This window comes from Aedes aegypti, chromosome 2, assembly GCF_002204515.2.
Source record: "Aedes aegypti strain LVP_AGWG chromosome 2, AaegL5.0 Primary Assembly, whole genome shotgun sequence".
NCBI lineage: Eukaryota > Metazoa > Arthropoda > Insecta > Diptera > Culicidae > Aedes > Aedes aegypti.
In genome coordinates this window covers 360,009,016-360,034,317 of record NC_035108.1, presented here as the reverse complement: position 1 = coordinate 360,034,317, position 25,302 = coordinate 360,009,016, and the positions used below count along the sequence as shown (strand labels likewise).

Sequence of the window (25,302 nt, the reverse complement as noted above, 5' to 3'; positions counted from 1 at the left end):
TTGAGTTAAAGTTTGAGCGATAGCGGTAAAAAAATCGACTGACAAAATTGTCTTGAGCGAAATTTAAAGTTGACAGTGACTTCAGACGAGCAACCTTTAAAATAATCCCCTGCATTACTTGTCTGTATTATATACAAGAGATTTGTCCTTCTTTTAGTTATCGGCTTTTCTTTCGGAAGTTGCACTAGCAAAGTGATTGTTGGCATCATAATTATTGACGCTTTCATCAGTGATTTTTTCTTCTTTTATCATAGACTGTTCTTTAGCGATTTACTTTTGAAAAAGTAATCAGTTTAATATCAGTTAACATTTTCATTTGACATTTTTCAAACCATAGTCTAGTTCCATTTTAGAATATGTTGAACTTGCATTGCCTTCATCAATATAAAAATATAACTATGCATTACAAAATAATATGACGCTTTTGAAAGAGGGTGGGAGAGGTCTCTAATATTAACATGTCAGCATTATCATCAGTTCGAAAAATGATTTATTGCTGTGAACAGAACCATTCTCACAAAATCAATTACACGCCTGTGAGTGAGATTTTGGTTCTCACTTGGCCCATGAAGAATGGCTGTTGATTAAAAGAAGAATAAATCTTTGATAACAAGAACATGAATTCAAATGAAAATCAAAATTCTTTAAAATAGGTATATGGGTTTCATTTGTCGGATCTTCATTTTGAATTTTTCGTGCCAAGAAAATTCGGGATTATGGTCCATTCGGGGAAACGGTATTCGGGGTAACGGACTATTCGGGGTAATGGATTTCGGGGTATTGGTTTTCGGGGTACTTGACCATTCGGGGTTTTGACTTTCGGGGTGATGGTTTTCGGGGTAATGGTATTCGGGGAAATGTTATAGGATCGAAACAACTAATAGCCAAAATTCAAATAGTAACGGTTTTCGTTATCCAGTTACAACTTATTAAAGAATTCTTGCTTTATTAGAGCTTAGGCAATTGAATTAAGCGACTTTATCCTAAACGTTTATCAGGGACCTATTGACTCCCATATAACTAGCTAAAATTCTCTTAATCGAGGACTTGCATCATCTCTCCCTCTCGCATAACGCCCGTTTCTACAGAGTTTTGCTCTTCAACGTTTTGTCGTTGGAGCTAGAATCAGCCGTCCGAGAGCTCCAACGGTGGGGCGCCCATTTCGAAGAGCACAGTCTGTCGTCGTCGGTCGTTCACTAGTCCTCATTGCGTTGTGTCGTGTGTTCCGTGCCAACGTTTTCTCCGGGTAAAAAAAAATCCCTTTAAATTTGCTTTGCTCACCCCACACCCACCCGAGTTTGGCTGCTGCAGCTGTTCCGGTGGATTCACCACCCGCTGGTACCGTAGTGCGAAGAGGACCTTTCGAATCAGTTACACAATTTTCTTTTTCTGGAGTTGAGGGCACTACCAGTCCTGCTGTGAGGTTCGGCGGAGTAATATTGATTGAAATAGTTTCTCGGTGGGTGCGATTCCTGCTGTGCTGCGTGTTGTGAACCCCTCCAGGTCAGTTAGCAGCAAACGGGCAGACAGTATGGCGTGAGCATAGCAGTTCTGTGTGAAACTGGATTTGATTGGAAAATTGACTACATCCCCTCCCTGTACCAAAGTGCGGGTGCCATGTGGAGACCTTCCACAAATTCAGAATTAAACGTGACGTGTGATTTCTAGGTGGTGTGCTGCATTGCGTGGAAGTAACCCTAATCGACCTGACCTGTGTCCCGCCCCACTGATTGGCTTCGAAATAACCGGAAGTGTGCGTTGATACACCCTATTCCAGTCACAGGAATAAAAAAAAGGATCAAAAGAAATGGCTGTGCTGCAATCGATAATCCTGGCCAGTGTCCTGCTGCTATCGTTCGTTGTACAAAGAGGTAAGTTGGAAAATTCGTCCTTCTAAAATCGATTTTTCACTTGGCGTAACTAGATCCGAACAATGTTGCGTTCAACGTACAGCATAGCCTGTATTAAAACTACTGTCTTTTTGGTTTAATAAATATCTGCCTTGACCAAGTTGTTCTTTAGAAAATGGGCTATTGAAACGTTTTATATGTCGAATGATTTCCCCGAAGGACATGCTCATGATTATGTAAGAAAATGGATTTGAGGATAACATCGCGGGTGAAATGAGGGGGAAGCCGACCTGCTGCGCTAGTGCCAGGCTAGAGTAGAGGACGGCTGCATGATGATTTGTGGCTTCGATGGCAGTGTGTTAGTGAGGGTGAATCTTTGCGATCGATATCCTGTTCCGTGTGATTTTCTTCAACTCTCAATTGCGCGCTCTGTTGCAAGAGCGAAACGACAAGCACGTGAGAGAGGGTTTTCGCATGGACTGATGTTAAATGTGTGGAAATAATGAAGATTTGCATTCTAGAGAGCCAACACATTGTTTCTACGTTTGGTTTGTGCGATTCTACTGTGCTTAGCATTTTGTGTGGAAACTTTATGTGCATTAAGCATTTTTCGCGAGAATATAAAACACGTTATTGGATATTGGAAATCGTCTGGAGGGGGATTTTGCTGATTAGAAGTTGACTGCTGCAACGTGTTGTGAACGTATCGCTATCGTCTGTGCAGGAAGACACCGTTCATTACCTAATTAGAATTACTAGTAATCTCATTCGCTTGTCAAGGTCATGAGAAGTTAGTTATAGTATGGGGCCTACTTTAAAAGTCGAGCCGATTAATATGACTCGTTTCAGTCACTGATGAACTCAGTAGACATTAGTGGTGGACAAAATTTAGATTCTCGCTCCAGTGCACTTTTTGGATTGCATTTAGATCCCATAACAATTGTGCAATTTCAGCTCGATTGGTGAAACTTTATTTTAGCGCCAGCCGTTCAAAGTTTGTATGGGATGTACTATGGGAAAACTTGCTTTTGTAAAGAAAAATCGCCAGGGGTCACCCATTGACCTCTATACAAATTCTGAACACAGATCTCGATAGGTATTTTTACTATGAATAACATTGTCGAAAACCGCAAAATTCACCAGTTAGCATGTTTTTTGTCTTGGTTACATTCACCACAAGTCCAACATTTACTGCCTCGCGTTTCAGGTGGGTGTACAGGTCTGCCACCTTTTCAAATGTTCGGCCGACAATGTCCATATCATTCACGAAGTAAACAAATTGACTGGATCTCGTAAAATCGTACTCCGGCTGTTAAGCTAGGCTCTCCCATAACACCCTCTAGCGCAATATTGAATAACAGGCACGAAAGTCTATCACCTTGTCGTAGTCCCCGGCGGGATCCAAACGAACTGGAATGTTCGCCTGAAACCTTCACACAATTTTGCACATCGTCCATCGTCGCTCTTATCATTCTCGTGAGCTTCCCGGGAAAGCGTCCATGATTTTCCATAGCTCTATGCGGTCGATACTATCATATGCTGCCTTGAAATCGATGAAAAAGTAATGCGTTGGGACCCACGCTATGTCTGAACCAACAGATTATGAAAATCGAATGTACAACGGATTTTTTGTCGCTAGAGTTTAGTATTTGAGTTATTGTTTCATAATCGGAAGGTTTTAAAATATTCCATCGGTTAAATTTTTATTTTTGCAACTTTTTAGCTTTTTTTCATACTAAAACAAAAAAAAAATCCCCGATAGAATATTTTGGAACCTTCCGATTATGAAAGTATAGACCAAATACTGATCTATAACGTGAAAAAATCCGATGTACATTCGATTTTATAATAGTTTGGTTCAGACACAGCGTGAGACCTGGTATTCGCGAAAGATTTGGAGGATTTGCCGTACAGTAAAGATATGGTCCGTTGTCGATCCACCGTCAAAGACGCCAGCTCGATAACTTCCCACGAACTCGTTTACTACAAGTGACAGACGACGGAAGATGATCTGGGATAAATACTTTTTGCAATTTTTCATCGTAATAGGCTGATTTTCATCACACCAATCTGTCATGAAACGGCCTACTTTCCTGCACTGAAGTATGTAGTGCGGGAATAGTCATTACGCAACTGAAACCAGTGCTGTAATGATTCATTACGCAACGGTTTCTCATTACGCAACTGTTCTGAGTTGCGTAATGAATCATTACACAACAATTTTTCAGAAATTGTAAAATGTCGGTGAATGTATCCCGATATAATTTCTGATACCCTCAAGTGGTCTTCTCAAAAGTTCTCACAATCCAACTTGCCGCCTTTCTAGTTGTTTGCCATCGCCCGCAACTCTAACGAAGGCATTTCCTCCGTTGTACCGTCCTTCATTGCCTGTGTTTCCAGCGCCATTCAGGTGTTCGTCGAAGTGCTACTTCCATTTTTCGACAGGCTTGATAGAAACTCCTCTGCGATGGAAAGATGAGACGATTTTGTCGTTTTTCTGAGGAGTAAAAGCTGAACTCAAAATTTTCAACTCAGATCCTCAAGCGATTCGAGTGAGAGTGCACAAAAAATGGGATGGCACTCTTCTTTGATTGAATTTAACTCTGTCGTGCTTTGTGCTGCATCTTCCTCGCTCATTTTTTGTTGTATATCTGCTTAACATTTTTTCACTGCCGCAAAGAGGCAATGGCAGCATGCTGCTCTGGAGTATGTCACCGAACTCTGACTATGTATTATCAAGCCTGCCTTTGATTACTTCACGCTCGTCCGTCAAAATGCTCCTATCCTTATCTCTGCACATCTCGGCTCGCGGCACGTAGCCGTTGCGCGATGTGTTGAGCTTCTGAGAGAACTTACGTGTTTCTTGGAACCGGCATAGCTGTTCCATCTCCTCGCACCCCGTCTCCTCCAGGCGGCGTTTTTTTTTTTCTCTCGAAAGAGGCGAGTCCGCTGTTGCCGTTTCCGTCTATAACGTTCCACGTTCTGCCGGGTCCCATGCTGCAGCATGACCGCCTGCGTTGCATTCTTCTTCTCCAGAATCTGCCTACACTCCTCGTCGAACCAATCGTTCCGTCGATTCCGTCCCACGTACCCGACGTTGCTCTCAGCTGCATTGTTGATGGCTGCTTTCACTGTTCTCCAGCAGTCTTCAAGAGGGGCTTCATCCAGCTCACCCTCTTCCGGTAGTGCAGTCTCGAGGTGCTGCGCGTACGCAGTTGCGACATCCGGTTGCTTAAGTCGCTCTAGGTTATACCGGGGTGGCCGTCGATACCGTACGTTATTAACGACGGAGAGTTTTGGGCGCAGATTTACCATCACCAGATAGTGGTCAGAGTCGATGTTAGCGCCACGATAGGTCCTGACGTCAATAATGTAGGAGAAGTACCGTTCGTCAATCAGAACTTGGTCGATTTGTGATTTTGTCTTGTGATCTCCAGGTGTATCGGTATGGAAGTAGGTGGTACGAATGGCTATATTTTTGGAGGCGGCGAAATCAAATAGTCGTAAGTCGTTTTCGTTCGTCAGCCGGTGGGCACAGAACTTTCCAATATTCGTTCTTAATTCCTCCTCATGGCCAACTTGAGTGTGTAGAACTCCTACTCGTACTCGCGTTCTAGTTCATTCAAAATCAACAAAGTTTAAATAAAAATGTGTTCACTGCAAAAATATATTTGTTATAAAATTTATGAAAAATTGCTTAAAGGTTCAACAAATAAAAAAAACAGTTTCAGCTCAAGTACGAACGTTAAATCGACAACAAATACTATTTTCTGTTGAAAATACATGTTGTTCGGCACTTTTGGTTAAATATGTAAATCAAAACAATTAATAAATTAATTTGTTGTATCCACAATTTAAAACCTACTAAATCAATTGCTTCAAAATCATGTAAAATGATTTAAAATCGATGAAGTATTCATGAATATTTTTTTAGTAAAAAGAGGAAACATTTGGAAAAAACTACTTTTAATGAAGACAAGTTTTAATTTTAGACAAATTTGATGTTCAACCAACTTTTTATGAATTATTAATATTATGAATTTTGAAAAGAATGATGCTAAGAACTTTAAAATTGGTTGAAAATTACAATGTTATGAAGACTTCGCTGAAGGTCGTATTTCATAACTTGGAAATTCACTTTCAAGTCGCTTGCGCCACCATTTTCTTCGTCCCCACAGAGCCAGCTACTCAGCGTAGTGTTCTAAGAGCACTTCCACAGTTATTAACTGAGAGCTTTCTTTGCCAAAGTTGCCATTTTCACAGTTGTATATCGTGTGGCAGGTACGATGATACTCTATGCCCAGGGAAGTCAAGGAAATTTTCATTACAAAACGATCCTGGACCGACCGGGAATCGAACCCAGACACCTTCAGCATGGCTTTGCTTTGTATCCGAGGACTCTAACCACTCGGTTAAGGAAGGCTTGCGCCACCACTAAATCTTAATACTTTTGGCTTAAAATTTGAGGTTTCCCTTTTGATGTGATTGAATTCATAAGAGCATACGAATTTTCGGTTTTGAGACATTTCGAAAAAATAAGCCGCATCCTATTGTACAGTCTCAGTTTTCATCCAAATCAGCTCAAATTTTGGAAGGACACTCAGATTCTAGAATCCAAAACGGTGTGGAGCAAAAACGGTTTTTGAACCACCCTACTGTACATAACATAGGAAAGAAAGATGTTCAAATCTTCATAAGTTCTTATTGTTTGTTCTGGCTAGATTTACCTAGGTATTATTTGGTTATGAAAGTTACATTAAAATTATCAAAAATGCAAATGTTACATAAAGGCAGTTATTGGCAGCCTATATTTGCAAGATAAATCTAATCTCAGTGAAAAAAGTTTGTTTAGTTATGAATGCATATATGGACCAAAACTGTAAATTGTGGAAGCCGTCGCCACAGTAAACTCCGTCTATTAAATTAATTAATGCGTCAGTCTGGGCTCCCCCTTCTTATTTTTGCCGCCATTACACATTGATGTGTTGAACGGCCAAGTTCGGTTAAAATATTAGTTTTATATTTATTCTTTTGTAAATAAATACAGTCATTTCTTTTTTACTCGATATTATGTATCTCGATATCGAGTTAGAGAACAATAGTAAAGGTTGGTTCTCATTACTAACTCGATGATCCCTTGAATTGCATTTGCACTGGTTGTGTGTTCTATTAATCGACACCACCCTTACTCGCTGGTTCCTTTAATATCGAGTTAGGGAGAGTTTACTATATTAAAACATCACATTTGTATCTAGGATAGTTTACGGCTTTTGTAAATAATTCATAGTATTTTTCAATTTAAACAATCCAATGACTTAATGAAAGCCATGCAAAGCATTAAATATTTCTAAAAATAAGTATCTGTTTTATCGAATAACTTGCACAAACCATACAATCTGGAGGCTAATAGGAAAATTCTAAATTCTATTTAAATTTCTTGCATTTTTGACCACCAAGTTACTTGGGCCCAGACCCATGTGTGCTGCTTAATTATGCAATCAAACAAACACGCCGTCCCGGACTATTTGACGCCACAACTGTTCTCGCCACATCCTATACAGCAAATTGACTGGACTGCATTTGGCACACTTCTCAGAAGCTCGTTTCAGTCCTATAGAAACGCACGCACATGCTGAATCGTCGAACTTGAGACTAAATTGGATCTAAATTGTTTTGATTGGATACATTTTTCCGTGGGGTCGTCCATTGCAGGTCTATTGGACGTGGAAGAGTTTATTCCATATCGTACACAGATGGCAGTCTGTTGGTGCTCAAACGGGACAGTGCGAATGAATGACCGACAGCGGTTTATTCATACTCCTTCTGTGCTGAATCGAAGTGATTGATTGCCTTGCCATGCAGTATATTAGTCTATAGTATAATTTACGAAGTAGGGGAACGTTGTTAAAGCGTACATCACTCTTTTTTTTCTTTTATTTAAATTTACAGTTTTGAAGATTGCAAAATGTAGTTACAGAACATTCACTTTTCCAATACCACTCATACTATAAAATTAATTATAAATTTTAAGGAGGAGTAGCGTGGAGTCCAAATTAAATGTTGGTAATCAACAAAAACTTCAGTTCAGAGCTTTTGAAAACATAATCATTATGAGCAATATAAAGAATTCCTATAGAAAAGAAGCCGGAGCGACTGATCCAGTGGTGAAATTTACATCATGTTCCTCTGTTAGACAATTAAATGTTGGGATGGTATACAGTTGAAAATCAAATTATTCAGCATTTCGGAAGCATTTTCTCAGAAAGAGAACAATTTCGACAATACTTAGGGGACTGATTTGGAAGAAATGAGAACTGTTATTAGGAATTTCAAAAATAAGAAAAATTATGTATTTATTTACATCCTCATGAAACTTCCAGGAATTTATTTATTTATTTATTTATTTTTAACTTCAATTTTGAAAGAGGGAAAAACCCCTTTGAGTGATTTCACTTTGGAATCTTTCTCAAAAAGGCACAAAACCTCTTTATCTTTTCTGAAATCATTACAAAAAGAAAACTTAAGAACTAAAGGCTCATCCGGAATTGATCCATATCGGAGCCGTCGTAATCATCATGAGGGTCCTTTTGTATCCAAGTGACTGGAACTGAAACAGGTAAAATCTCCAAAGAAAAACAAATTATACGGAAGGTCCACTATCTGAAAATATATAAAAAACGTATCAACTAAAATAAGAAATCTCATTAAAATACCCATATAACATTTTTAAAATATTCAAATTTTTACACGCCAGAATATCTCGGATAGAATTTGGTATATTGTGACCCAATTTTGTAATTTTTTCGAAAATAGCCTTTCTTGGCAAACTAAAACGAGTGCAATTAAAGACAATATGATCTATATCTTCATATGACTCACCGCATTCACAAAGATTTGAATCTTTGATATTTATGCGATATAAATGACTGTTGCATATATAATGATTAGACATAAGTCTAGAATAGAAACAAATAAAATTACGTCCAAGTGATAATTGATCAAACGAAGGCAAACACTTTACCTTTGGACAAATAGAATAACAATAACGCCCTTTATCACTTGCGTTCCAAGTATTTTGCCAATTGTCCATAGAATGTTGTTTCAATTTAGAAAAGTATTCGGATGGATAAATTACACGATTATAAATTATTCCACGAGAAACACCTAATTTTGCTAAAGAATCAGCTTGTTCATTACCGTAAATATTACAATGTGCTGGAACCCAAACAAATTTTATGATAAATCCTCTGCAAAACAAATCATTTAATATTTCTTTAATAGATAAAATAATATTACTTGTTTTGAAATTAAAATTGATAGTATTCAAAGCATGAAGACTGCTAAAACTATCAGAGCACACCATATAAATGTTTGGGGCACAATTTTTGATCAAGCAGCAAGCAAAATGAAGAGCTGTTAACTCAGCTATGTAAATGGAACAAGGAGTTTCTAATTTGAAAAAATGTGCTATGTGAAAGTTAAATACTCCAAAACCTGCTACATTATTTATTAAAGATCCATCTGTAAAATAAATTTGTTTGGGTTCAACTCCAATAAATTTACGCTGAAATAATAAATTAGCAAAAGAAGCACGAGCATTTGGATGAATATTTTTCAATTCTTCATGTAAGGTAAAATCAATATTAGGTCGAAATGAGTGAACATTCATGCTGTATTCATGAAAACCAGGAGATGTATCTAACATGACATTATGAGCAGAACAATAAATAAATGAGCTCAATATTTTACTGGAAGGATTAATTTCATACAAAGATTTCAATATATTTATTATTGGATGATTGTTTGAAAAACATTGAAATAAAAACTTACAATTTAATTCATCGAAACGAATTCGGAGAGGAGTAATACCAGCTAAAACTTCAACAGATTTAGTATGGGTTGAATTCATTAATTTCAAACAAATTCTTAAACAACGAAATTGATTTTTTTCCAGTTTAGAAAAATGCGATTGAACAGCACTACCAAAAGAAAAACAACCATACTCCATTACAGAACGAATAGTTGTTTTATAAAGTGTAATTAAATCACTGGGATGAGCTCCCCACCAAGTACCAGTGATCGTTCGAAGAAAATTAATCCTCTTGGAACAAACGGTTTGAATATATTGAATATGATTATTCCATGTTAATTTAGGATCAAACCATATTCCTAAATATTTATATTCAAAAACTTGATCAATATGGTGATTATTTAAATACAAGTCAATATCAATTGGAGAGTGCTTTCGAGAAAAAATAATAAATTTAGTTTTTTGCACTGAAAAAGTAAAACCATTATTATGCGCCCATGTATCAATGTTGTCTAAACAACTTTGCATAAAATGACGAATAACTTCTCTATTCTTACCACTGATGGAAATAACCTTATCATCAGCAAATTGAATGAAATAACATTCATTAGGAATAATAGAAACAATATCTCTAGTGAATAAATTATATAAAAATGGACTTAAACAAGACCCCTGTGGAAGACCAAAATAACTGTAACGAATCATTTTTGTTGCACCATTATGAAAAAAATGCATAATTTTAAAAGAAAATAAATTGCACAAAAAATTTGCAATAATTAAGGGAAGTTTACAATCGATCATTTTATTATAGAGCAAATCTATCAGAACAGAATCATATGCACCAGAAACATCAAGAAATGTGGAAACTACATCTTGTTTCTTGTTAAATGATAACTCAATATGTGAATTTAAAAGAGCTACACAATCACGTGTACCTCGACCTTTTCTAAAACCAAATTGAGACGAAGAAAAAATGTTGTTTTTTTCAGCCCATAATTCAAGCCGATTTAAAATCATCCTTTCCATTAATTTACGAAGACAGGATAATAAACTAATTGGTCTTCTACTTTCAACTAGAGAAGGATTTTTACCAGGTTTTAAAATACTTACAACTTTTACAAAACGCCATTCCATTGGAAAAATATTTTGAAATAAAAAATTATTATATATTGAAAGTAAATGTAACTTCCCATCAATTGGTAAATTTTTCAACACTATAAATTTTATATTATCAATACCAGGTGCAGTGTTTTTCGTAATTGATAATGCCAGATCCATTTCTTCAATAGAAAATTCAGTACAAAGATTAGGGAAATAATTATATGATGAAGAATTTTTATATTTTATATCTAATGGTGTAAAATCAGGACATATTTTAGAAGCAAATTGATCAATCCAATCTTCCGAGTATTCCAAAACTGGTATATTAGAAACATTATAATTTCTCATGTTACGAGCAACAGTCCACAATTTTGATAAAGATGTATCAGAATCAAGATTTTCAATGAAATTTCTCCAATAGTTCCTTTTCTTAAATTTTGTAACTCTGGTAAATTGAGCTTCTGTTTTGCAATACAAAATATAATGCTCCCTAGATCCTGAACGCCTGAATAATTTAAAGGCATTAGATTTATTTTTCAAAGCAATGGTGCAATCCTCATCCCACCAAAATGAAGAGTGTTTTTTCTTAGAAGTAGATTGCATTATTTTTTTGGTTTGTGATTTTTTTAAACATTCAACTAATAATTTTGAAAAATTATCATAACTTTCAATTGTGGAAAGTGAATTATCAAAACTGAGTAATGCAAGGGAAACTAAATCAGAAAATTTAACCCAATCTACATTTTTTGTCAAATCAGGAACACAATGTTCTAGATTATTTTGATTGAAATTAGGATTATAAATACTAATCAATATAGGAAGATGGTCACTTCCATTTGCATCTTCAACAGTTTCCCAAGAAGAATTCATGGATAAACCATTGGAACAAATAGATAAATCAATACAAGAATGGCGACCAGGAGGTACAACCAAGGGTACAACAATCCTGGTGAAAGAACCATCATTAAGAATATTTAAATTTAAGTCATCAATTACATCCATTATAAGTGAACCCCTACCATCAGTTTTATGGCTACCCCAAGCCAAGTTATGAGCATTCAAATCGCCTAGTATATAGAAAGGGGATGGAATATTATTTAAAATTGTTTTAAGCTCCAATAATGAAAATTTAGTTTGGGGAGGAATATATATGCAAATAATTGAAAATTCCAAACCATTATGTTTAATAGAAACAGCAACATATTCAATTTCTGAATCTATTGTAAAATCCAAATATTTAAACTCAATATTTTCTCGAATCCCAATAAGCACACCACCATATGCAGTGTTGCGATCTTTCCGGACAATGTTGAAAGATGGAATTCGAAACGATTTAGTTTCCTCTAACCACGTTTCATTTAAACAAAATATATCTACATCACAATTAACAACTAACACTTTTAATCTATCAATTTTGGGAATTATGCTTCGACAGTTCCACTGCAAAATGTTTAAATTATAATTTTTGGATGAAGCCATTACGAAGAAAATAAAGAGCAAATGAGGGGTCCAATTGAATTCAATTTTTCAAAAATGCAGGCCAAAAAAGGTAAAATTATCTTAATTATTTTTTTCCAAAACTCATTTAAACCTAGAAACTCAATCAATTCTTCCAAAATATGTAAAATAGAATTATCTTCACCTGAATTTTCAGTTTTTTGAAAAGTAGAATTAGAATTGTTATTTTTTTCTTTAGAGTTTTCTTCAGAATAAGTCATATTTTTCTGAAAACCAGGAATAACTCGAGAAGTAGGAGAACTAAGAGGAGGAAAATTGGTATCAAATGATGTTGATGGTTGAGGATTTGTAAAATCATCATTTTTTATAATTGATTTTATAATTCTTTTTCTTTTATTGGGAGGTTTATATACAAAATGTTCGTGATCATCATTTGATACTTCATTATCAACATTCTGTGAAAGAGGAGCAAACATATTCGTTGAGGGTAAATCAGAAATTGTTTTAGTTACTTCAGAGTATGATAATTTGCTTCTATTTTTAATTTTATGATTCGATTGTGTTTGGTGTGCAATATAAACAGAACATTCTTTTAAGAAATTATGTTTTTTACCACAATAAATACAAATATCTGAAGATTTGTTACAATCAACAGATGAATGACCTTCACCACATTTAGAACATTTTAATTTGTTCGAACAAAATTGCGATGTATGACCGAAAAGAAGGCAACGATCGCAATGCATAATCTTCGGATAATAAAGTCTAACTTGAAAAATAACATTGTCTATATCTACATAATCTGGTAGAACAGATCCTTCAAATGTAATTTTTATGCAATTGGAATGCATGTATGATGATTTTTTATCAGAAAATGTTAATTTCGATAATCGCATGCAATCTAAAATTTTCACAGGTGGAATAGCTTTATTTTTAAATTTGCCAGAACCGAAATTAACAATATCATTACAATCCAAATCTTCATCATAAATGATCCCGTTAATTTCACACGAGTCACAAGGTGCGTAAACTCGATATGAATTACAAAATAGTTTAGATTCTAGTAATGAATTTGCGTCATCACGAGATCCGAAAATAACCCTCAATTTGTCAAGAGAAATTTTTTTAATTTCCTTGACAGATTTATACAATTTATAAATTTCCGAAGATATTAAAAGAACATTTATAGGTTTTTCCTTTTTGCGAAAATAAACAACAAAAGGACCTAAAAAACTGGAGGGATAAGTTTTAATACGAAAACGTTTGGTAGAAGATAATTCACTATTTTCACCGGATGTCCCATCCCCGTCAGTCTCCATAATGGAAAATTGACGGGGTAATTATAGCTTAGCTTAGCTTAGCTTAGACTGACTACACATATCAATGGTTGCTATTCCGTGATTGACCGAAGTCAGTGAAAATGCACAAAGAATCAACTAGAAGTTCGGCTGGGATTGGCCATAATCTTCTTCAGTGTGCATAATTCAGTGCCTCTATTTATACAGGGTCAATAACGGCGCCGGCCACGTCCTTGCAGTCAGGTGGGATTGGGGGAAGGGATGTTAGTGTGTAACCTTTGCTTTTTGGAGACCGTGTTTGCCTCTGCATCTCCACAAAGGTTACTGGGAGGGATGTTTGTTAATGGGAAGGATCGTTGGGTCATAGGATTCACTTTGATAAGCGATTAGACCATGATAAACAATGATTTGTGAGATATATACATGCTTATACGTTAATATAATATTTTCATTTGAAATGAACAATTTCTATGTAGAGGAAAATTATGCCGACACTTGAGGTGACGAACCATTCAAAGTTTGTTGAACAAATACCTAAATGTAACATTCCTACAGCTGTCAGGACGAAAGCATGGGTTATTATATTTTACTCATTTGAAAAGAAACAAAAAACTCGATTGGTTGGGACATCATAGAACACTCTTATTCTTATGCTGACACTTACAGTGGCGAACCATCCAAAGTTTGTTGAATAAAGTGAACCTTTCGCAAGTCTACACTTGTAGTGTCGAACCATTCAAAGTTTTTTTTAATTACAAAAATAAAGGTATATAAGAGGTGTTCTGAAAAAAAATGTTAAACATAAATAAATCATGAATCAGAGTTTGTGTCGACACTCACAGTGACGAACCATCCATAGTTTGTTGAAAAATCATATTTACATCCCACCATTGTAACGATTGAATGTGAAGTCATACATATTTTATAGATTAGAAATAGTAGCATGAAACGAGCTCACCAATTGATCCGTTATCCTTGACTGAGCAGCCACAATCCACTTTCGGCTTCACTCGTTTGCTCGGCTATAAAAAAGCACTCAGGAAAAAAAAAAAAATTAGCGCGCGACCCAAAAAGAATAAAAAAAAACTGTTCGGGCTTTCTTGATGCACTGCCCAGGAGCAAGCGTCAAGGTCGAAAGATCAAACAGAACTAACCGATCGCGGCACTTTTCCACTTTCTTCAACCGAACTCACCGATCACGCCACTTTTTCACTTACGAGACCGACGCGCGACATGTTTGATCCTGCCCTCGTCGCTTGCCCCGGGAAAAGCAAACGTCAAGGTCGAAGGATCAAACAGAACTCGGAAAATTGACGGGGTAATTATAAAAAATAAACAAATATAATAATAATATTGATAATGTATACGAGTAATAATAATTAGAATAATAAAATAAATAAAATTATACTTAAGGAACTTCAATCTGATACAACGACTTGAGATCGTCGATGCCAACCAAGTATTTTCACCAGCACAAAAATAAACTTGATTAGTTGAAGCTTGATTTTTTAAGTTCGTTTCTATTTCATCAAATCCTTGACGATATCAGCTTGTTCGAGTTTCTTCCTTCAAATTCGAATTCACACCACCAGCACACGGCCAAACAGCCAAACAGCCAAACAGCCAAACAGCTTTTTTTTTCCACAAGCACCAAACTTGTCAGTACAGTTCGTCTCATGCAAATCCTCGATGTTCCAGATCGTAAAATGTCCACCTTCGAAACCAATTGCTTGGAAATGAAATCCACCTGAAAAATGGAAAAAAATTGACAAGCGCAGAAACAATACCGGCAACCCGATCAAAGCCTACTTACCAAAGATGAAAAAAAAAAAAAAAACTTCCAGGAAGTAGATTATCATTCTTGGTTGACATATATAAGAAATGTTTCAGCTGTCATATTTCCTGACAAATGAAAATTTCAAGTTATAGTTATAGTTTATTTAGCTAAATATAGTATTGGAAATAGCTGTCTTTTGCTCAAATGTTACTTATGTATATTGAGGACAGGAACGAGGAAAGAACGATTTTCACGCCGCTGTCTTGATGTTAATCTAGATTTGTAATGTGGTATATATCTACACTAGGGCGATCCAAATCTCCCATATGCTCCTTGCAATCCTTACCATGAAAATAATGTTCTGTGAAATTTTTAGCTTGCTAGGTGGTGATTTAAAGGTGGCCCAAAGACAGTGTAGGTTTATATGGAAATTACTATGGAGAAATTTAGAGAAATGTTCCAAACACGTTAGAACTGTAATGTAAGTAGAAACTTTTCATTCCATATTGAAAACTCATTCTTCAAAATTTAATGAAGGATGTTGCTTGAGAAACAAATCCCTTTTGAGCTAATTTTTTAGGGATTTTTGTACATGCTTGCAGGGCTATAATTCCATATTAGGCTAAATAATAGCAAACAAACTCATGAATATCTCTTCTCCTATCCGTCGGATTGAACTTCTCTCTTCAGCAAATTTCCTTATTCAGTTTGTAGAATGAGTTTTCACTATGGGATAATAAACTTGTACTTACATTACAGTACTAGCGTGTTTGGAACATATCTCAAAATTTCTGAATAGTAATTTTCATATAAACGTACATTGTCTTTGGGCCACCTTCAAATCACCACCTAGAAAACTGACAATTTCACAGATAGTGCTCTGTGTTTTATTTTAAGGATAGTAAGGATCATATGGGAGCTTGGATTCTCAAGCATTTTTAAATTTTGAACCGCCCTAATCTACACACGTACGAAATAACGGATTTATTTTTGCTCACTGCAAATTTAATTGCAACACTTGCGTCGTAAATACACATGTTCCGAAGTGCATCGCGGTTGCCATGCGCCAAGGGTGATACTTTCTAGCAAATCAAATGACACGAAGAATTTTAATGTTCATATAGGGTAGGATCACCTGGTTTTTCCATAGAACCAATTGTTGCCATTAGTGGAGAACATTTCACGAAGTAGAATTTGTACACTAGACTGATGCAAATTTTGAAGTTTTTGCTCCCCTATGCTTAAACGTTGTCAATTATGATGAAAATGATCATCCCAAAATTTGAAGTGATTCGGAAGAAATTTGGTTGTGCACACGCTATTTGAAGTTTATATGGAGATTACTATGGAAAACGCCAATCTTTTGTGTTCAGCCCTCTAACACGTCAACACAATATTTTAGGTAAAAGTGAACACACTCATCTTATGTGAAAACTTACAACTTTACTCTTTCGTAAATTGTGTAAACAACAAGGCCAGTAAACGTCAAAATCCCATACAAAATCAAAACAGTGCAGAGGCTTATGGTTCTCTAACTCAATATTGAGATACCATTTGGTCTCAAATTCCGAACAGACTTATATTCCGAACACTCGGTTTTTGTACGGCAATTTGGTTGAAATGTTTCACTGAAATATGCCATCGATTTGCGCGGAAATGGCAGTCACTTGGAATTTAATTTCAAAGTCTTTAAATCTTTTTTATGTCTTGGGAATTGTAACGATTCTCTAGTTCGAGGTCAGTGAAACCAGCTCAGATAAACGTATTCGCGAAATTATTCATTTGAGTGTGATTTATTCGTGCTGTTCGGAATTTTAATCAAGGTGTTCGGAATATGAGACACAGTGTTCGGCATTTGAATCAAAATGTTGTTACATACTTTTCCGTAAAAATCACACAAAAACTAATTAAATCAACATTTTACAGGCACACCCAATAGCAAACAGTTAAGTTTTACGAAGGAATTGAAATTTTCACATATATCTTCTAATTCACGCCTATCAGATGCATTTGAAGTCACTGTTGGGCCAACAGTGTTGGCCTTAAGTGTTCGAAATATGAGTCAAAACGGTATGGAATATTGAGTTAGAGATAGTTGACTGTATTTGTATAAACTATTTTCTAATATGCTGACCAAAATCCGTGCTTATACTCTATTTTCGAACCTAGTTTGGATTGTAGTTTATTCTTGTGCGAAATTTATATATAAAGACATGCAATAATTATCTAAAACTAGTGGTCCCGGCAAACTTCGTCTTGCCATCAAGTAGGCTGTTGAAAAACGCCATGTATCGTCCCATACAAAATGAAAGTTCCTTTCACGCTCGTTTTTCCGACTTTCCCGGTGAATATCCTGGGATTTTTATACACCTAAACACGTCGAAACCCTTGACGAACAGAACGGAAAAAGATTCATTCAAATCCGTTTACCCGTTCGTAAGCCATTTCGTGACATACAAACACCATTCCATTTTTATTTAGGTTTCTTGAACATAGTACCAAGTCTTATTTTTCTAAAATTTTAGGTTTTCAACACTATAGAATGGGTAGACCAATTTAAACGGAATCTTCTCGAATCCCAAGCCTTCTTCCTGACAAATAAAAAAAAAGAAGTCAGTTGGGTTAATCTCACGTTTTAATTTTTCCAACATCATCTAGGGCTTTTATCTTATTAAAACTGCATCATGAGAATGTTCTTGAATAATTGAAGTCCACCGCAAAATTAGGCTTTTGTCGAACATTTCACTAAACATTGTGAACTCACTACAAATCTTTCATGACCATAGCTGAGCATTACGTTGCTATTCCGTGATTGAACAGAACATTCGGAGTTACATAGAGATTCAATGAAAAAAGCGTGGGATCATCTAACCATTCCTTACTTACTTGATACTTGATGGGCTACAATCCGCTACGATGAATCTACGCCGAATGGATAATTCTTCTCCACTGGGCTCGGTCCTGAGCCAATCGCTTCCAGTCGCCCTGAACGTTAAGTGCCTTTAAGTCCTCTTCAACTGCAAAAAGCCAACGTGTGCGCGGCCTACCACGAAGCCGACGGCCTCGTCCAGGTTCTCTACTGAATATTATTTTAGCTTGTCGTTCTTCCGGCATTCGTAACACGTGACCAGCTCAACGCAGCCTGCCGTGTTCTATGAGCTTGATAATATTCACTTCTTTATATACTTGGTACAGCTAATGATTTATGCGACGCCGTCAAATGCCATTTTCTTGTTTACCGCCGAGTATTGTTCGCAGCACTTTACGCTCAAAAACTCCAAACGCTTTCCGGTCGACCTCTTTTAACATCCAGGATTCATGGCCGTATAGAGCAACCGGAAGGATAAGCGATCGATATAGATTCGTTTTGAACCGTTAGCGATCGCCATCGTTGGTCAAAGAACTATAAAGAATTATGAAGACTGGTTGGTCGGGCGTCTGCAGGCTACGGTACTTAGGCTGGTTACGGAGCCTGTAAAAAGCCCTATTTGCAGCTGCAAGACGCCTTTTCACCTCGCGGGTAACATCATTATCGCACGTCACTAGTGTTCCAAGATACACAAATTCTTCCACTACTTCAAATTTTTCAGCACCACTTCACTACCAACGCCACTATTGGAACCACGCTGTCTACCAGCGATCATGTACTTAGTTTTGCTGGTGTTGATGGTAAGTCTAATCCTCGCTGTCTCCCTTTTAAAAGGCACGAATGCCTCTTCTACGGCTCGACGATCAATTCCGATTATATCGATATCGTCCGCAAAACTCAGGAGCATATGCGACCGGATGACGATGGTACCGCTTCTTTGCACGCCCGTAGCAAAGCAATGTTGAACAAAGGTTTGAAAGCGCATCTCCTTACTTCAATCCATCTAAGGTTACGAAGGAGGTTGAAGTCTCATCCGCAACCCGCACACTTGATTTCGATCCATCCAACGTTGCACGAATCAGTCTAATCAGTTTCGCCGGAAAACCGTGTTCTACCATTATCTGCCATAACACATAAATAACCGGAAATTAATGCGTCAAGGATTAAGGATTCCATCAAACATAAGAATTCCACTAATACAACTTTAGAAATGTATGTAGTAAGGTGGCTCAAAAATTTGTTTTCGCTCCACACCGCTCATTCGATTCTAGATCAAATTCTTGGTGTCCTCCCAAAATTTGAGCTCATTTAGATAAAACCTGAGACTGTACAAGTGCTTCAAAGTTTGTATGCGAATTTCTATGAGAAAAGCAAGCAATTTATTTAATCGGTCAATAGGGTTAAGGTGATTATAGAACGAAGCCACACCTCAAATTTTCAAGAGCACAAGACTTAAGAACCAAACAGCGCTCCGCGTTGAAAATCTATCCCGTTGGTCACCACCAGCTAGCAAGCAATTTGATTGTTTTTCAACGCGAACTGCTGTCAGATTTTCCAGTCTTGTGCACTTGAAAATTCAAAGTTTGGCTTTGTTTTATAATCAAAGAGCAACGCTGATACTGTTAGATACAGCTTGGTCTTGATGAATAGCTGCGCATCATAAAAGGTTTTCTTTGTTCTTAGAATAAAAATAAAGGAAATAAAAGAAACCTTGATATTCGACATTTTTTTAGATTTTTCTGTCTCCAATGGTATGAAAACCGAAAATAAATTGTAAGTCGCGTAAGGAATCTCAACTGCCCCCTCCTATCTTCCCCAACAACTACTTACATAATGTGGAAATTCAAGAAACCTTATCAATAGTTTTATGGAATAAGTGTAAAATTGATTTGCTTGGCAGAATGTATCAACTGTTTGGAGTTTTGACAATATTACATACAAATACGACAAATAATGAATTTTTGAAGATATCAAAGTTCATTGAACCAATGTTGGCTGAGCAGTCTTCAGGAAATTAAAAAAGCTAATATTTGATTTTTCCCGACGTTTCGGTCCGTTTGGGACGTTTATCAAGGGTTCAATCACTACGGTTTTCTAGTCAAGATGGCTTTGCTAAACGCTAAAATGTCATGCGGAAATATCGGTATCGATTGAGTCCGACCGGTTCTGAACCATCGTGGGGCGGACAATCTCCTACCTAGCGAGCGGACTGGAATTCGGTGTCCTATATTTCGATCTTCCACCATTACTTCAAAGGTCTTTAATGAGAAAGAGCTTATAAACCACCAAGTTGAGAAGAACGTTGTATTCCGGTTGGGTCATAAGGCCAAACAAAAAAGGAAGTAGATAAACTGTGGGTAAAATGAACTGGTTTGTGTTTTACGGTAATTATGCTATAATTAATCTATGCAAAACGTAGCACCATCCTTAATCCTCAAACTAAGGAACTATTTCGACAACTCCAACGCGATCTAGAACTGTCTAAAGCTGGAAAAGTAAGTAAAAACAAAGTATGTCCCCCCGTGTTCTCAGATGATGTAATTTTTCAATTTGTGGAATTAAAGGTTTTTATGACTGAAATCATCAAAAATCTACTGAACAGCGTAGCACATCATATCTTTAAAGTATTTATGATAAGTAGACGGAGATTGAAAGCATTTTCATTTTCTAAATTCTTAGAACAAATGATTTGAAGATGTTGATTCTTTGGGTGTAAAATGAACCGTTCGAGATGGGGGTAATATGAATACCGGAACAGGGCGAATACTACCGGACTTTATTTCAGATACCGAGAGTTTTCCGAAGAAAAATACAAATACAGACGTGGAAATGGTCGTGGCTGAACGCTGTCTGTGAGATATGCACCAGATGCCGAGAATCATACCGCATTCCGTTCAATTTTGAATGGTGTTCATTTTACTCCCATTACATGTTCATTTTACTCGCATGTTCGGGACATTGACTCTGTGGAAAGAAGTTTTCAAAATTATGATAATGTTGATAAAATTCTATTTCCATCACAATATTTCAACTTGTAACATTGCATAGACTTTTTTCTTCAATTCTGAGCTATAAAAGAAGAATCTGACAGATCCATGAAAATTGCATAGGGTGTTCATTTTACCCCAGTTCCCCTATATGCAAAAAATATTCAATTCTGTGCGAAAATCATGTTATTCAAGCTATCACACGACTGCATAAAAGTTCATAAAAGTGACCATTTATCCTATCGGAACTTGTCACCGAATGGCCGAAAATGATCAGAACCACTTAATAATTCATGACATGGCATGTATTTACTTCTGGTTAAAAAATCATGAATTTTGGGCCGTCAAAAGATATCAGTGCAGTGGTATTTTGGAAATGTACCTTTGAGGTTCCTACAGAACCGATATCGGGTGACCATGTTCCCGGAATGATCACAATAGTTTCTAAATTGAAACAATACATTCTGCCAAGTGAATCAATGTCACATTGGTTTTTAAAGTCTTCGATAAGGTTTCTTCCATTTCCCTATAACAAATTTAGACCAATTTTGGAAGTTTAAAACCATCAACAAATTCATAATGTTCAATGTCTAAATCAAAAATATAACTCATTTGTGGTTTTCCCTGAAAATTTCATCAGAATCAAACGGTTAATGGTTAATGTGTGTTATGTTACAGCGATTGGTTAATATAATCTCAATCGTGTGCTAGAATAAGGGCGTAAATTACATAACCGATTTCTCTCCATCGGGGAACTTTTATCTTGCCGCATTTTTTTTCTCTTCGTTGAGGACTTTTTTGTCGGCCAAAACGAAATTTGACAGCAGGCATAATTATTAAAAAAATGCTGCATATTTAGGTTTTATAGGTTTTCTATAAAAAAACGTCGAGACGAAGAGAACAAAGCTGTCGATAATTCAAGTCACATAAACACATTCTACGAATTACAGTGCCCATTTTAAAGTGAAATGAATAAAACTTTGATTGATTTCAGTCAAGTGAGAAATGTTACGTGGAGTTTGAATTTTATGGAATTTTAATCGACTTACTCTTTAATTTTTATCTTTGAAGTGTACAACATAAAAGCGGTCTCGTCATGAATCGAATTTTTCACTTGCCATATGATTTTATTGATGATTTTTCCTCTCCATATTTATCTTTATTAGGTGATGCGATCCGGTGCTTCACATGTAACAGTGCGGATGATTCGATGTGCTCGTACGATAAACCGCCGAACGATATGATGGTTGACTGCGACACCCACAAGGATGGCAACAAGTACACCTTCTGCCGAAAGATCGTCCAATCGATTGAATTTTCCGTCAACAATCGTAAGTTATTGTCTTTGGATAAATTTTGTCTAAAAAATCTAGAAACTTGTTTTTTTTTTCGTTTACAGTTCCTCCAGACACCAGAATCATCCGTGGTTGCGGCTGGGATGAATCCTCCTACAAGGTTTGCATACTCTTGCTAAACTGCTATTCTTCATATTAGGTACTAACGTTTCCATTTTAGGGCAAATGCTACCAGCGTTCCGGCTTTGGTGGCCGCCAGGAGGTCTGCGCCTGTTACGAAGATGGCTGCAACGGTGCATCATCGGTGCAGGTCACCCTCGGATTGGTGTTGGCTGCCGCACTTGCATTCTTAGTTCGTGCTTAATCCCATTGAACGACCGTGACGTTTGACATGGGCCGCCATTTTGGAACCGCCGATAGTAGCTTTATTAACCTTTTTTTTTGGTTCTTTTTGTAGTGCTACGAAATGAAAATGCGAGAACCTTTTGCCACATCAAGTTTTTTTTTCTTATTTGCCAGTTCGTCTTTGAGGACATGTTTCATTCTATTTGAAACGGAAGTTTGAGAACGTGCGTCGTAAGAATTAGAATCAAAAAACGAATTTTAGGTATTTTCAAATTTCTGGATGACAGTATAAGCAGCAAACAACAGTGAATTGTAAGATGTAACGATTCAACACGAGCCGAGTTCAGTAGTTTAGATGCTAACTATCATCAATGACGATTGATTAGTCAACAAGCGATAATGATCATGCGAAAAATAGCATCCAATGAAGAAGCAAATACTGTTAAATAGTCAATAGATTTATTTTTTTATTTATATCGCTGTAGTATTTGTTAGAAACTAGGTTCAAATCACATCTTGCTGTACAAGTACTGTATTTTGGAAACTTTCCGTGCTAAATAGACTGGTATAACATAATAGATGAGCTTTGTTTGTTTAAAATTAAGAACAAATGGTGGCAAAATTACGTGTATTGCGTAACACTTTTGATTTCTGCTTAATCGAATGGTGATCAGGATATTTAGTTTCGCTTCACCGATAATAAGCAAAATGATCAAAGGTGTTATGTTTTCCTTATCACATCGACCTCTTTTCAGTATTCTTTTTCCAAATACATCAGATATTATTACTACTTAAAACATTCCACTAAATCAGACAAAACAGGCCATGTTCAATTAAAACCAGTTCGTCTCTTTTGGTATCCCAGTTTTGCACGAGGCTAATATTTTGGCTAGCTGGAGTAGGTTCAGACAAGCGAATGGTTCTAACTGACTGAACATTGGTGTCGGTTCCGTCCCGAAAACAGATCAAAGCAACCAAATGTGTTCGGCTATGAGGTGGCGTTCGGTCAGACGGTGTTGTATGATTACGGTTCGATACGGTTGCTAGTCAAAATTCGTTTCCATGGAGAGTAAAACTTTTGTAAATATCCGTACTATAGTATGTGGGCGTTCTGGTTTTAAGTTTTAAATTTAGTAGCGATCGTAGAATAGTTGTTAAGAATACCGATTATAAAACTATGGCTTATAAGTTTTGAATTAGTTTTGAACAACTTTCACATCAACTACAACACCGAAGCAACAATAAAGTTGATTATCGAATTAAAAATTGATTTTATTTATTTATGTGACATCGACAGGCTTGATAATTCTCCTCAACATCATCAGAGTTCGGTGACATACTCTAGAGCAGCGTGCTGCCAGTGCCTCTTTGCGAGGGAGCCAAAAAATGCTAAGCAGCGAGGCAACGAAAAATGAGCGAGGAAGATGCAGCACAAAAAAAAAAACCAGTTAAATTCCATCAAAAAAGGGTGCTCTCACAGCTCCCCGAGGACTGTCTGTTCGGGCGGCAGACTCGAGAGTTCGTTTGAAGTGTGAGTGATGGTGAGCATCGCAACGAGAGAGAGAGAGTGTCTGAAAAAATCCTCGCATTTTTCTGCACTCTCACTCGAATCGCTTGAGGATCTGTGTTGAAAATTTTGAGTTTATTTTTTTCTCCTCAGAAAAACGGCAAAATCGCCTCCTCTTTGCATCGCAGAGGAGTTTCTATCAAGCCTGGACATCGATACTAAGCTGCTTATTCCAGATCTTTGTTGTTAAAAATTAACAATACATCAAAACAGTGCTGCCATGAGTCTGTTTTTGTCGTGTAACTTGCTAGTCAGAAAAAATGTGCTATTTATTACAGAATGGTACAGGAGAAAGACACTCATTGTCTACTAACATCATTATAAATACTAGGATGTTAAGGGAATTCGGATAAAGGGTTTCTACTAGCGGCACTTGACTGTAAGTGGAAAAGAAGAAAATTTTGTCGAAAAATGGCAACAATGACGTCTTCTCTTCCACCAGTCACATTTTCCTTCCTGTAAGGGATCCACACCTACGTTGAAACTATTAGTAGCTAGAAAGCACTCCATATAGCTGAATTTTTCACCTTGCCTTTAACAAATTGATAATAAGTTCCCCTTTTCAGTCCAAAAACATAGGCATGTGCTCTAGAAACAAGTAAAAGAGTAATTATATTTTATCGATTGGGATTGATTTTCGAAGAAAACGAAGAAAAAGAGGTAGAGTTTTAAGATTTAAAATAGTGTTACGTAAGAAAAAAAATATTTAAAAAAATAAACGAAAGAATATACTGCTTTATACGCTGATAAAATCGAACTATTATTATTAAAATGTTAGAGATTAAATAAAGTAATGTTTGGAGATAAAAAAAATCATAAAAATTACAATTACGAACTTGTAGGATTAAGAAATAAACACAGAACAAAACATGATAAAATCATTCCGATGATTCTTCATTACCTGATTTATTTTCCGTTGAGCTGGGCAGATAGATCTGATCGTTG

General features: G+C 36.4%; 1 protein-coding gene across 3 annotated transcripts; it reads left to right on the top strand.

The window, feature by feature from the left end:
- Positions 1-1,090: 1,090 nt before the first annotated feature.
- LOC5573072 lies at positions 1,091-24,056 on the top strand. 3 transcript variants are annotated; one of them, XM_021846450.1, is made up of 6 exons: positions 1,091-1,246; positions 1,669-1,753; positions 1,784-1,871; positions 22,317-22,481; positions 22,550-22,605; positions 22,666-24,056. In XM_021846450.1, the coding sequence occupies exons 3-6, from the start codon at positions 1,808-1,810 to the stop codon at positions 22,807-22,809; spliced, it is 429 nt and encodes a 142-aa protein (XP_021702142.1). In that variant the 5' UTR covers positions 1,091-1,246; positions 1,669-1,753; positions 1,784-1,807; the 3' UTR covers positions 22,810-24,056. The 3 variants fall into 3 exon arrangements, with proteins under 3 accessions (XP_021702142.1, XP_021702141.1, XP_021702139.1); XM_021846449.1 differs by lacking the exon at positions 1,091-1,246 and adding an exon at positions 1,292-1,503 and having other exon boundaries at positions 1,669-1,871; XM_021846447.1 differs by lacking the exon at positions 1,091-1,246 and adding an exon at positions 1,292-1,606 and having other exon boundaries at positions 1,669-1,871.
- Positions 24,057-25,302: the final 1,246 nt, after the last annotated feature.